Raw genomic sequence first — 13,927 nt, 5'->3', positions numbered from 1 at the left:
CTCATTTTCAACTGAATCATAGAATAATAGAATTGCAGAGTTGGAACTGAGTCAATGTAGGAATCATTTGCCCAACGTGCGACTCGAACCCACAACCCTGAGATGACAAGTCTCAGGAGCTACCGACTGAGCTATTCCAGGTCGACAAAGCCTGCAAACTGGAAATACTTTTGTCAGGCCCAAAACACGTTTGGGGATATCCCCTCCTAGGGGAAACACCTGGAAAGATCAAGTGGCATTGTGGCCCTTAAGTTACGAAAGGGTGGGAGGAGGAAGGAACTGACTGTACAGAGAGCTAAACTCTGTCCAAACTACCCTGACCCTCCCCAAGGAGCTCATCTTTGTGCTTCGAATGACACTTCTGAGAGCCAAGCCCACTGTGCACAGGTCAAGCACCTTCAGGGGGTCATGCTGCCAAAAAGGTGCAGTGTACCTTTCCATGGGCATAGCCAGGATTTCTTTGGGGGGGGGGGGGGAGCAGCCAAAGTTCTTGAGTTTTTTTGGGGGGGATCTATCTGGCCCCCCCCAAGGGACACTGGTGGTGCTGTGGGTTAAACCACAGAGCCAGGACTTGTCGATCAGAAGGTCGGCGGTTCGAATCCCCACGACGGGGTGAGCTCCCGTTGCTCGGTCCCTGCACCTGCCCATCTAGCAGTTTGAAAGCACAAAGTGCAAGTAGATAAATAGGTACCGCTCCGGCAGGAACGTAAACGGCGTTTCTGTGCGCTACTTTGGTTTGCCAGAAGCAGCTTAGTCATGCTGGCCACATGTACGCCGGCTCCCTCGGCCAATAAAGCGAGATGAGCGCCGCAACCCCAGAGTCGTCCGCGACTGGACCTAACGGTCAGGGGTCCCTTTACCTTTTTACCTGCCCCCTACCCTCCTTTGGCTACACCATGTACCTTTTGGGGGCTAGCCAGGGTTTCCCAAACTGGGGTCTACTGTTGTTGGACTACAATTCCCATCATCCCTGACCGCTGGTCCTGTTAGCTAGGGAAGATGGGAGTTGTAGTCCAGCAACAGCTGGAGACCCAGGTTTGGGAAACCCTGGCTAGGCTATCTATGCCTTGGCCCGTTGCATTCCCGCCGCAGCAGACAGGTGCAGATTCAGGCAGCAACACCATCCCGTCTTCGCAACTTCAAAGCTCTGCTCCCCCCTCCCTTCCGCGGAGAGGGCGGGGCGCCGCTCCTCGCCTTCCCCCCCATCTGTGGAAGGAAGCTCGAGCCCTTCGCCTCGTCCGGCGGCTCGTCCTGCTGAGCCCGCGCGGAGACTCACCGGCCCCGATCCCGCCTCGCGCTCCACGCGGCCTTCCCCTCCTCCCCCGGCGGCGACGAGCGGCGCGTCCTTCGGCAGGAGTTCGTTATTCTCGTCGTCTCCAGGGCGACGGCTGCGTCGAAGAAGCGTGGGCTACACTGCAACACACACACACACACACACGCCCCCCCCCCGCAGCCTGAGGGTCTTTGGCCCTTTCCTGTGCTTGCATCTTGCCAAACACTGATGCCTTTTCCTCTACTAACATATAAACACTAGATTCTGTTATTTTGATGGAATAGTCCCCCCCCCAACGGTTAACCCCATTCTAGTTGCTTCTTCCGACAGAAAGTGTGTGCTCGCAGACGCGTTTGCACACGCAAACTGCACACATGCCATGCACATTATTTGCTCTTCCATGAGAGCTGAGTGAAAGCCAGACCCAGTAGGATGGGAACGGATCCTCCTGAATTTGCATGCCTTAATAACCGTGCTGTTAAAAGCCACGAGGAAGAAAGTGGAGTAGATATAATTGTCACTGCTATTAGACAGCATTCAGATATTGTTAGGGCATGTCGCATTATCTGCATTTGCAGTTTAGAGGCTGCAAGGGTAATTTAGCTCTTAACACTTCTTGTTATCGCTTATCTGTGCGACGCTCCAGAAAGGAGAAAGCATTGCCTTTTGCGTTGCTGTGTTTTGGAGCGCACGGCAAGGTTGCCTACGTGTAGACAGAAATATACATTGACAGAAACAGTGCCTTGAAGGCTAAATGGCACTGTGGGTTAGTGCATAAGCTTTTCATGTTGAGAAACCTATAGCAGGCATCCACACAATTATTTTTGGGGTCACAAATAGCAACCTGTTTAAATATATGTCGAAACCAACACGTTTTGAATATTTTAGATAGCCCCCTTGCCTGCCCACCCCAATCAAATTTAAGTCCTGTGTTGGTTTAGTAAGACTACATAGCAAATACCACAGAGCCACAATTGCCAAGTATCAGAAAAAACATAGATCCAAGGCAAGGAATCTTCATAATTTTTACATAGGATGACTACAAATTGATCAACAAATCACAAGGCACTTCTGTGGATGTAGAGGTGGCCTATGATTTGGTGGTGGTTTTAAGGGGATGCCTTGTAAAAATTATGAGACACCATAAAGATTGAGTGGCCTCAGATTCTGGTTGCATCATGGCAGAACTGAAAAACACTGGGTCCTTAATGTTTGGGGTTTAGTCAATGGAGACAAACATACTCTGTGATTTGATACTGGGTGAGGACCTGTGAAAAAATTATTCCGTTTCAAGAGGATCCAATTTACTGACTCTTTTGTGTACATGTGCTTCCTCGCTCTTACACCGCATTTCTGTGGCATCCCACTTTCTCTCCCTGCGTTCCCAAATGGCCCCTCTTTCCTCCTTCCCCATCCATAGCTCTGCTCCAGGTGGGCCCACCCCCTCTACAAGGCAAATGGGTAAAACCACAGAGCTCCAGGGCTAGATGTGTAGCTTTTCGTTCAACTAACCCAGACCACCAAAAGCCTAGCACTCCAACACTATTGCCCTATTGCACTGTGGGCTGACTGTAGAAGCTGTTCATCTAGACCAGCGGTTCTCAACCTGTGGGTCCCCAGATGTTGTTGGACTACAACTCCCATCATCCCTGAGCTCTGGCCTTGCTAGCTAGAGGTGATGGGAGTTGTAGTCCAACAACATCTGAGGACCTACAGGTTGAGAAAGGCTGATCTAGACCCAAACCTGCAAGAAGGGATTACTTGAACCTCTCATCCACCATGCAGTATGAGAGTTTGGGGTGGTGGCTACTGGGATGAGACTTACCTGCCCTTAAACTGTTAGGGGCTCTCCCCAATCTGCAGCTTAAAAAGTCCTTGGGAAGGGAGGAATTCATCTGGATCACTGATTTTCTTCCAGTACAAATTAATCTCTCCCACCACAGATTCTTCTGGATTTAGTAGTCAGAGTCTTTAAGAGATTTGGAGTGGGTGAGGAATTAGCGTCCCACAGACATGTATATTCCCTAATCTCCCTCAGATTTGGTAAACTGCTGTTAGAGGCTCAAGCAACCCAATTTCCTCCCATACCTTTTCTGCTTTTCCTCTCTTTCAACAAAAATGATGTTTGGCTGCCTTCAATATTCTAGGACTCCTTCAGGCCACTGGGGATACTTAGTTGAGCATCCTTGTTGAGCTGAGCTTCACATCCCCTTTTATTTTTAGATCAGAGACTAATATTTTTCTGCATACCAGCAGAGTCCCCCGAGTACCCAGAATCTACTAACTTGTCTGAAAGGGGGCCTGGTTTCACTGCTGTACTGATAGGCCTGGGAACACCAAGTGCACTGTAGACATAATTAACTATAATAACCGAAGAAAGGATGTTAAAGAATATACCTGTCTATGTGTTCTTTTGCAATTTTTACCTGCCATCATATCTGGTCTTTCTTTGGTTTTTAAATATTCTAATTTCCATTCCTATTTTTTTACTATGTCTAAAGAGATGAAAATGTCCGCTACATATCTGTGATATTGTATGCAGTCCTAATAAATTTATGTCATGGGCAGCAGCAGGAAATAAGAAAAATTGCTGAATGTATGCAGTCCTTAGGACGCTAACTTTTTTTCCTAAAAAAAAAAAAAAGGGTAGGTCTGAGAACTCTTTGACTGTGACACTCCTCCCTGAAAAAAGTCAACTCCAGAAACAGAAGCAAACTTAATGTTTTAATAAGTAAAAAAGAAAAGAAAAAAAGACTATATAATTTTCAGTGCCACCTGAGCACTCTAATTACTTTGGTCTATCATTAAGATTTTTCTGAAAGCATTGTTTGGTTGGAGTTGTGGGCTAGACAAAGGAACCTTGCATGTCTTCTCACAAGTTCTATTGAGTTCAATGCGGCTTACTCCCAAGTAAGTGGGTATATGTCAGATCACGCTCATACCTAATTGTTGCATGGACAAAGGACTTTAGTTGTAAAGAACTCTCTTGATAGTTCTGTGGTATCTTGATATCCATCTTTTTGCAATGATTCCAGGGTTGATAACCATTTTTCCAGGAACAAGCACTGTGCTTTTATAGGGTTTTATAGACAAGTATGATGTTATACAAATAAGTATACCAAGTTTTCTCATGTCATTTGGATATCACAAAAATAGCATAATCAATGTGGAAAAATATCTACAGCATACGTTTTATCATTAGTGGTCAATGTATAAATTCTTGGTATATGAATTGGTATAAGCAATTAGAAAGAAGAAGAAAAGAAAAATGGTGGGAAAGGGGGAGTGGTGAGTGGGTTGGGATCAGGTGGTTATGCTTCTGTTATTCTACTTAGTGTGTGTGAGGGGTTGTGTCAGCGTTACTTGTATGGGTTCTCTTACTATTCACTTGTTGTATTTCCTTGGTGGTGAGAGGGGTTAGGCGTGGCTTAGGGTGTGGTTAGTTGTCTTTGGTTGTCTTTGTTTTTGTGTGTGAGCAGGGTGTGAATGCGTATTTTTGAATCAGGTTAGCCAGATTGATTCATATGCTGTTGGGGGATTCTTGTTGTCTTGTTGGGCTGTGTATGTGACAAAGGGGAACCAAACCGGGGTGAAGGCGTCTTCTTCTATTTGTCCCCGTGTCAGTGTGCTTTTGAGTTGGGGGGGGGGGCAGAATTCAACAGGTACTGTTTGAAGATTGCTACACCCCCATGCAGCTCCTCAAGCTACAAAGAGATTCTGTTGGGGGAAAGATGGCAATTATGCGTAATTTCCATTAATAACAAGCAAACAATATAGGATATGGGTTCCAAAGTTGTGGTGTGTGGATGACCAGTGCTCTGCAAGCTTCATCTGGGTGACCCATGGTGTGTTTGTAAAAATACCATAATCATGAAGCAATTGGCTCCGTATATCACAACTGCTACAAAGGCAGTAAAATCATTATGTGATCTGCAAAGACCCTCAGCAGTTTTCAAGTGGTCTGTGGGGGGAAAGTTCAGGAACTACTGACATAGAATAAGATATAAGCAAAATACTGTGATGTAACAACCATTTTCATTAGTGTAGTCATCATTCATCAAAGCCAATAGGGCTGCCCTCATGTAGTGATCACTGAAGCAGTATTTAAAATTATTTGAAGGTTCCTGCTTCACTAAAGTTTTTCATAAGAATTCACAGATAGACAGCATGATTTTTTGTCTTGAGACTTAAGCAATAAAATTCTATCAGCACAATAATTCTGTAGACCTGTAATGGCCAATTTGTAGAGTCTTAAAAGGAATGTAATAAATGACTAAGTACAATAAGCCTTATGGTTTCTAAAAAGAATGCTTGTGCCACTGTACAAAAATGATAAGGAGCAATTTTAATCAGAAAGCAGCTATGATATTCACATTTAACACAGCAAACTGTGGTTCATAGGTATACACTCACGATCCTTCTTACTGTTATGCTTCCAACTCTCAGCTTCATTACATGTAGATATAAAACCATAATATGCATGAGGCAAATGCCATGTTTTCTGCTATATGTATGTTACAGGAACATACCAAAGCTGGGGTTGGTCACAACACCTTGCTGTATCCACAAGCAGTGGTGAACATACATTTGCCATCATATAGCATGTCTTCAGATATGATGAAATCTGCTCTTATATAAACTTCTTTCTCTCAAAAGAAAGAATGTTGATGTCTCAGATTGTGATATACAGGTGTCTAACTGAGGCAGGTCTAGACAGGAAACCTACATACTGTATTTTCCCATGTATAAGACTATATTTTTTCCTAAATTTTTGAAGTTTAAAATAAGGGGTTGTCTTATACACGGATGGTGCATAGTGCATTTTCTTAATTTTTAGTTTAAAAAAGTAGGGATCGTCTTATACATGGAGGCGTCTTATACATGGAAAAATATGGTAAATGCTCTCTCCAGCAGTGCTTGCCCATAACAGCTACTCTATTGTACTTTTATCGCATTTTTGGTCAATATTTCTTAATTATTATTAATGTAGGAGAATAAACTGTCAATAAAGAATAATGAGCCTTACAAACAAGACTTATGCTAAACTGCAGAGGGAAATGACCTTTTTGTTCTTCCTAATACTTAATAATATACATTCATCTTCAAAGGTTACTTTATTTTCCATAGTATGATTCAGGAAATTAAACAAATAAGGTTTATATATAGATAGAATTCTATTATATATAGAATTCTATTGCATTTTGTGCTGCACAGCCCTCCCCTACTTTACAAATATATAGCAAATATCAAAAAAGAAATGAAACTAATTTAGCATTGGAGCTCCCCAGAGTGCCTTACGGGTAGGGGTGGGGGATGCACCAGCTCAGGTGGAGAGACAAGGTAATCTGGAGTGAGGAAACAGCTGGTGGAGGAAAAGTTAATTATAAAATCACTCGGCACTCTTTCCTTGCTATAAAATGTCCCATCCATACTCCCCCAGAAGGAGCTGTATGCAGTTTGGGGATACATCTGGATCCATTGCCATCATTAGAGATGCAGGTGGCCTTGGTGGCATGGAGTGTCTTCCATCAGCTACGTCTGGTGCCACATGGTTCTGTGTTGGGCGTTCAACGTCTTTATAAATGACTTGAATAAAAGAATTGATATGAAGCTCATCAAATTTGTAGACACCTGGGACAGGTAGCTAATGCTGCAAAAGACAGGATTTAAGATGGTTTTAACAGATTGGAGAACTGGGCCAAAACTAACAAAATGAATTTCAATGGGGCAAATGTAAAGCACCTAGGCAGGAAGAAGATGGGGGGCACCTGGATTGCCAGTAATACATGTGAAAAGGATCTAGGGGTCTTAGAAAACCACAAGCTTAACATGGGCCAACAGTGTGATGCATCACATAAAGCTAATGCTATCCTAGGCCACATCAAAGCAAATTACAGTGTTAACAATATTATTATTGAATTTGATATTCTGGAACTACAAATGAAGTTAGGATAGACATATTGGACAAGCATCTAATGTGAGCTTTCAAACTTTTTTAGAGCTCTTTTTCTGACAGATTGCTATAACGGTGCATAATAAGCGCCCGATGAGAATGGTATATGACCCTTCTCAAAAAATGGTGGTGGGGTCAATTCTTCTCATGGAATCTTTTCAGAAGGTCCTTATTCTAGCAGTTCAAGCCCTACTGCTTCTTAATAGGGCTTCTTATGTTTGGCAGAGAACAAGTGAGGGATTGTAAAGCAATTTGGAGGTTAGTAGGGGAAAATCTCTGAAGAACAAATGTCTAGAACACACAAACCCCCAGAGGCAAAAATTACATAAAGTGGTATCATTTAATCATAAACAGAGTGAGAGAGAAAGGGATCAGGGAGAGGGCTGGGTGATTTTGTGATGGGGAACTTGTTGACCACCAGACCTTGTTGGATTCCAACACCCATCATTTCTGACCATTGCGTATGATGTCTGTGGCTGATAGGAATAGTAGTTCAGCAACATCTGGAGGGTCAAAGGTTCCCCATCCCTGTTTTAGACAAAATACGTTTGTCACTTCTCTGATTTTAATCTTGTAGATTATGTCATTTCTTTAGAAATGTCAAATCAGCACATGGAACTTGCAATTCTGTTAGGCAGATACAGATCAAAAGTTAGAATGCTAAAGAAAAGAAACGTCAGCTATAATTAATACATAAATTACTCTGTGACAGTGTCACCTTTTATTTTGGAGCAACAATAATATATTAGACGATATTAATAATGTCTTCAGAAGAATAGCATGTCAGCTGCACCCCCACATTCCCAAATCAGGAAACTGTTTGGCTTTGAAATGAAATACATGCTTCTCTGAAAAAGAGCTTTTCACAGTTTGAGTCAACAGATTCTGAAACATACTGAAGCAATTAAAGAGGGAGAAAATATACTGTGAGAATAAGATTCCGGAAAGCTATTAAAATCTAGCCTTTGGTTAAAAAAGAAAGAAAGGGCAAAGTCTTTATTTTCTATATGAAATATTAATCTGAGAATGGGAAATCGCCAGTGTAACAAATTGAGTAATGTTTGCAGTGCTAAAAGTAAACTGAGATTCTGAATTTTAAACATAAAAGTGCCAAAATTTTATTGTGTATATTATTGTGGATCACATTTCATCTATTGTGTTTTAGTACAAATTACAAAATAAAGGGGGGAAATTCATGTGAAAATGAATTGTTGCATTGCTTCCACATGCGCCTAACTTGCAGCTCAGCCCAACTGTGCTGCATTGACTTCAGCAGCTTTGTAGTGCCATGGTAAGTGTAGGTGGAGCTGCGCAATGTGTCAAAAGTTTTGTGAGTTCCATCACTCATTCACAACAGTTTGGCCATGCAAAGTAGCTCTTACTTCCATCTAATGTTTTAGGGACTGGCATTTGAAAGAATACTGGTATGCAAAGGACCCTTGCACTCATTTTGTTTTACTTGCAGTATGGCATGGCAATAATTTACTATCTTAAGTTGATAACATTATATTAATAATTTATAATCTTAAGATAGCACACTATAAATATCTTAGATATTTATAAATATCTAAGAGAGAGATTTTAGTTCTATTTTCTCTGTAAGATACTCAATTTTGCATGCTCTTTCCTTGATACAGATAGACATTTGGTCTTAATGAATTCAGAGCAGACATGAACCATGAAGTAGATTATTTTTTACTGTCCATTTTTAATAATTATGACTGATACACTTTACTTATCATAAATGATAGCATAATTGAGGGATAACAAAATAATTTTAATAATTCCAACTTGCCAAATGAGTTGACATAGCCAGGAGGCTATAAAAGCAATATTATCTTTTTTAATAGGCATTAAAATTCTTTTATTCCCCAAAACAGCCTTTCTAACAGGTTTTTATTCTAATTAGTGAGTCTAACCTAATAGCCAGTTGTTTGAATAATTGACCTATAAAGCCTACAGCCCACAAACCTTTATTACTTGTTATATACTCTCTTACAATATACCTTATAGTTTTGTCTTCCTGTCCTTGCTATAACCCCTAAGACCCTAGAAAAGAAACCATATAATACAACCACTGATTGTAGCTTAAGCTGCTACATTTAAAAACATATTTTTACTGGCTGATATAAATTGTTACCATCAAAATTGTTTCAATAATGTAAGTTTAATTGTTCCAAGTGAAAGACTAACTTTATACAAATATACAATTAAATGTTTGTATTTATATTTTCTTTGTGAAGCAGGTAATACACCAAACATGTATCATTTGAAGTGTAATTAAACAATGGGGTTGACTGTACAAATATACAAACATGATACTGTGTCTTCACAGGTACAAGAGGTATGCTTTCAAATGTAAGTCACATGAACTATATTGAACAACTGCTGAGGACTAAGGCATTGGTTCCCAACCCTGCCCCCTCCCGCTCCCCAGTCCACTTGAAAATTGCTGAGTCTTGGTGGATCACATAGTGTTTTTTTTTTGCCAGTTATAGCAACTGTAATGTGCAGTGCTAGGTCAGGGGTAGGCAACCTAAGGCCCATGGGAATTCATTCATTTCCCCCCCTAAAATATAGTCCGGCCCACCACATGGTCTGAGGGACGGTGGAGTAGCCCACGGCTGAAAAAGGTTGCTGACCCCTGTGCTAGGTGCTGTATGGTTTTTTAATTGTATTTTTATTGCTTCTTTTATTTCTTATATTGTATTTTACTGTACTGCAATTTGAATTCCTTAGACTTCATTAAAATTCAAATTGTAGCTGTTTTTCATGAGACACATTGCGAACCACCTGAATAAAGCTTGCCATGAACCCTAGTTTGGAAACCCCTGGGCTAGGCCATATCGAGGAAGACTTGCAGAACGTTGGGGGTAATGGTCACATTTCTTATTTACATCAGCAGACATGCTGCTTCTATTTTCTAACTTTCTGTCTGATATCTGAAGTAACTCAGTGGGGGCCCCTTAGCCAAACAGGCCAATAATAATAATAACAACATGTTTACACGACCAAATTAATAAAGATTTTTAGTTCATTAACTAGGTTGCCTTAATTGATTAATATTTAGAAGACCAATTAAAGATTCAGTGCTATCAAACCTCATTATGGGTTCTTTTTAATAAATTCTGACCCCAGAGGTCTGGCTCTTGTCTGCTTCTTCATTCTTGAAGGACTGTATCCATATGGTACTAAAACTATTTCACACTGGTGGGTGCCATATCCTCAACTCTCCCCATCTTTCACATAGGAAAAGTCAAAGCAAGCAAAAAATATAATTTCTTCTGCCAGCCTGTTGAAGGATGAAACAACTTCCAATAGGAGGAGCACAAAATCAAAGGAGCTTTGGTCAAGTGGCCCCAGTGAAAAGGTGCAGGGATATTCAATTGTCCACCCCTTATTGGAATAGGGTTGAAAGCATTGATCAGTTAATCAGTGAGATTAATGCTATGATTGGAATTTTAAATACAAACTCCAACCATAGCATTAATCTCACTGATTAACTGATCAATGCTTTCAGACCTAGCATAATCAACTTTTTCAAAAGCTAACAATCAGTCCTTGTGGTCCATTCCATTGAAATTATTATGCCCCCACAGCATTTGGCTGTGATCCTAAAAACATTTACTCATAATTACAGCACACTTCCTCAGCACCTTTGTCTGTCACAGATTTCCTCAGAATTTACCTAATGCCACACAGCTCAATTTTCATATATGTTTAATGTTTACCTACCTAGTCTTCAAGGCAATGTATAAAAACAAATTGCAAAATTATCTAGCATTAAAATGTTTATGTAAAAGTTGCTGCCATATATATATCTATATAGAAATAACATTTATTGTGCAATTGTATAGGTTTGGATGTGTTGCAATTCCACTGTTTGCCAATTACACTTGCATTGGGCTGTTGACTAGGCACCTTTAGGAAACACCTGGTGTCTAAGGAAAGGCAGTGGGAAGCAACCACTAAATGGTGACAGGAATGGCACTGTAACCGCCTCTGAAAAGTGAGTAACACAGCACTGCCTTGACACACGAGAATGCCCACTGAAATGTGTTCATCATAGGAGGGCACTGAGCTCTTTCAATGCAATACTGTACTGGGATGTATCAAGGCTTACTAAAAATAGGGGCAGGCAAGGGAGAGGAATAGAGATAAGCACAGTAAGGAAGAGTGAATGCCGAGAGGAAAAGGCTGGTTCCGTGCAAAGGAGGTACGTACAGTAACTGGCTTTTCCCTCCGCTTTAGTTCCAAGGGAAATGGTTGTGATCTTACTCTTCCCACAAACACACCAAGCGATTCTAGGGCCGTAGGGGGTGGAAGCTGTGGCAGAGCATCTGCTTTGCGTGCAGAAGAAGATCCCCTGGTTCGATCCCTGCCATTTCCAGGAGAAAGCCCAGAGAGCCACTGCCAGGCAGTTGCGGATCCAATAGACAATACTGAGCAGAATGGACCACTGGTCTGGCTCAGTAGAAGGCAATAGCTTCCTATGTTCCTAGCGTAGCTGGGGGCAGGGTGGGGTAGGCACCGAGGCCTCCCCGGGTCTGCGTACGCGTGTCCCATGCCAATGTGGCCAGCAGCCCCTTGCAGCTGGAACCTGCTCCTTGCTCCATCCCGTTTCTTCTGCTCACCTGTCCCCTCCCTCTGGACGGGGTTCTCCGAGGGACCGCAGAATCGTGGCGGCTACGGGGGGGGGGGGGAAGCCCCCCGAGAGCTGCCCCAAGCACCGCGCCACCACGAGAGAGCCAAGAGTGCCCAGGTGAGCAGGCAGAGGCAGCGGCCGCTCCTCGCCACCGCTTCCCGGGCTACGAGGCGAGGAGCAGCCCCACTGCCTCCGCCTCCTCGCCTGCGTTCGCTTTGTGGGCGGCCCGGAAGCTGGGACTGCCAGGCAGGGGGCGACGAGGACGGAGGGACAACAACCCGACCCCGGCTGGGAGCCGGGAGAGCTCCGTTTCTTTCTGACTACAAATCCCGGGATGCAAGATGCTGCCTTTAAGAACAAAGGGAAAGGAAAACGGAGCAGGAGCAGCCGCGTTGCACCTCGGGACATGTAGTCTTGTTGCCCGCTCTCTGTGCAAAGCGAAAGAGGGCGCGGGGGGGGGGGGCTTGAAAGGGAAAGCGGCGGAGGGGATTGGGAGTGGGTCGAAGCGAGGGTCTCCGGCAGCTCTCGCGAGATCTCGGGCAGCCCTTTCTTCCCTGTGCGCGTCTCGTGCGCTTTGCTCGCGAGCGCGGCGGCCTCGGCTGGGATGTTTTGTGCAGTCGCCATTCCCTGGCGTGACGTCATAGTGCATTGTTGTGACTTGCGTAGCGGAGCATCCCTCAAGCTGTCAGCTGTGTCGCCGCCGCCGCCGCCGCCGCTGCGGGAGCGCGAGCCCGAGCCTGCCCAGCCCCCCGCCCGCTCGCCGTCCCCGCGCCCCTCCCTCGGGGGTTCTCGGACTCCACGTCACCGCCTCGTTGTCTGTGCGGGACCCTCGGGCTCCCCCGCCCTCCCCCCGCCCCGTCCCCGCACGTTCCGTCCCGCCCCCGCCCCCCCTAGAACCATCTCAATGAGATGCAAACATGAAAGACAAGAGGAAGAAGAAGGACCGCACCTGGGCCGAGGCTGCCCGCCTGGTAGGTGCGACCGGAGCTTTGTGCATGCGGGGCCGGCCCGTCCGGCTGCTGTTCCTGCGGGCGAGCCGGGGAGGCGCCTGGCGCAGCCAGCCAGCCAGCCGGCCCCCTCCCGCCCCGAGCGCCTGCACATTGTTGCCGTCGGCAGGGGATGCTGCGCTGCGCCGGGGCAGCCCCTCCGGAGGCGCGGGACGAGACGGGAAGCGGAGGCTGCGTTCTCATGGAACAATGTTCCGTGCAGAAGAAGTCTCTGCGGAGCGGCTGCGCTCGGGGAGCTACTTTGTTCGTGGACTGCCTGACTGCATGCCACGTCCCGTAGTGAGTTAGTCCGCCGCCAGCCTGGAGGGAAGACCCTCCTCCGTCCGGTGCAGGAAGGCCGTGCGGCGAAGGGCCACAGGCGGGCGGGCGGGGAGGGGAGCTACGAAACACGCACATTGCCGGGCTCTGAGTTTCTGAATAGAGAGGTCGAGCTCCCTCCGCCTGCCCCCTCCTCCCCACCTCACTTGGTCAAGCCATAAGCACTCCTGGTTATTGATGTAATGGAACCCCACACGGATCTGGGAAATTGGGGAAGGAGGAGAATTTATTCCTCACCTGGACAGTAACTAGAGCGAGGGGCAGTGTCTCCCAGCCCGTTATAACTCCTCCATAGTGCTTTCATTCATTATCGTCGGGATTCGTCTCTGTGTGTCTGTGTGTGTGTCTGTGTGTAGTTGACAGCCTGGAATAGATGTACTCTACTTCATTCTTAATAATGGGTTCGAAAGCTGTTTTAGTGATCATTTAATTTGTATGTATGTGCAAACAAAAAACGATATTTTTCGTGGGGCAACTCCCTTTGTACAGCACGTGTGTAACAGAGTAGTGTTTGTTTGTGTGTGTGTATGATGGCCAGAATTTACTTCCATAGCATGTATATGTATAACAAGCAGTGTTTACTCCTATATACAGTTTTTATGTGTGTGTATGTGTGTGTGACTTTGGTTAGAGAAATTTCTCCATGTATTTGAAAGTGAGGAGAATTGAGAGTCCTGTATGCACTTTTTCACTCCGTAGAAAGAGATAGTATGCTGCTGGCCAAAATGTTC

The 13,927-nt window shown here is 44.5% G+C and overlaps 2 protein-coding genes and 1 long non-coding RNA gene across 5 annotated transcripts in view; 1 reads left to right on the top strand and 2 right to left on the bottom strand.

The window, feature by feature from the left end:
* Nucleotides 1–1,443, bottom strand: part of CCDC178 (coiled-coil domain containing 178) — a 127,466-nt gene extending 126,023 nt beyond the window's left edge. For both annotated transcript variants that reach the window (XM_028737063.2, XM_028737067.2), the window contains exon 1: nucleotides 1,277–1,443. The gene's annotated coding sequence lies outside the window, so the exon portion shown is untranslated. The remainder of the gene's footprint in view (nucleotides 1–1,276) is intronic.
* A 4,156-nt stretch (nucleotides 1,444–5,599) lies between these two features.
* Nucleotides 5,600–13,247, bottom strand: LOC144328709 (uncharacterized). Of its 2 annotated transcripts, none has more exons than XR_013393940.1 (3): nucleotides 12,821–13,247; nucleotides 7,650–7,754; nucleotides 5,600–6,923 (listed from the first exon to the last, which is right to left on the bottom strand). It is a non-coding gene; the product is annotated as an uncharacterized LOC144328709 (long non-coding RNA). The 2 variants fall into 2 exon arrangements; XR_013393941.1 differs by lacking the exon at nucleotides 12,821–13,247 and adding an exon at nucleotides 11,861–12,289.
* The window catches only part of ASXL3 (ASXL transcriptional regulator 3), a 100,725-nt gene continuing 99,216 nt past the window's right edge, over nucleotides 12,419–13,927 (top strand). The window contains exon 1 of the mRNA XM_028737062.2: nucleotides 12,419–12,842. Within this exon, the coding sequence (XP_028592895.2) occupies nucleotides 12,789–12,842 (54 nt within the window). The 5' untranslated portion in view covers nucleotides 12,419–12,788. The remainder of the gene's footprint in view (nucleotides 12,843–13,927) is intronic.

The sequence above is a fragment of the Podarcis muralis genome, chromosome 8 (assembly GCF_964188315.1).
Source record: "Podarcis muralis chromosome 8, rPodMur119.hap1.1, whole genome shotgun sequence".
In the NCBI taxonomy this organism is placed as follows: domain Eukaryota; kingdom Metazoa; phylum Chordata; class Lepidosauria; order Squamata; family Lacertidae; genus Podarcis; species Podarcis muralis.
The sequence above is the reverse complement of the archived record's forward strand: the minus strand, read 5'-3'. Positions and strand labels throughout refer to the sequence as shown.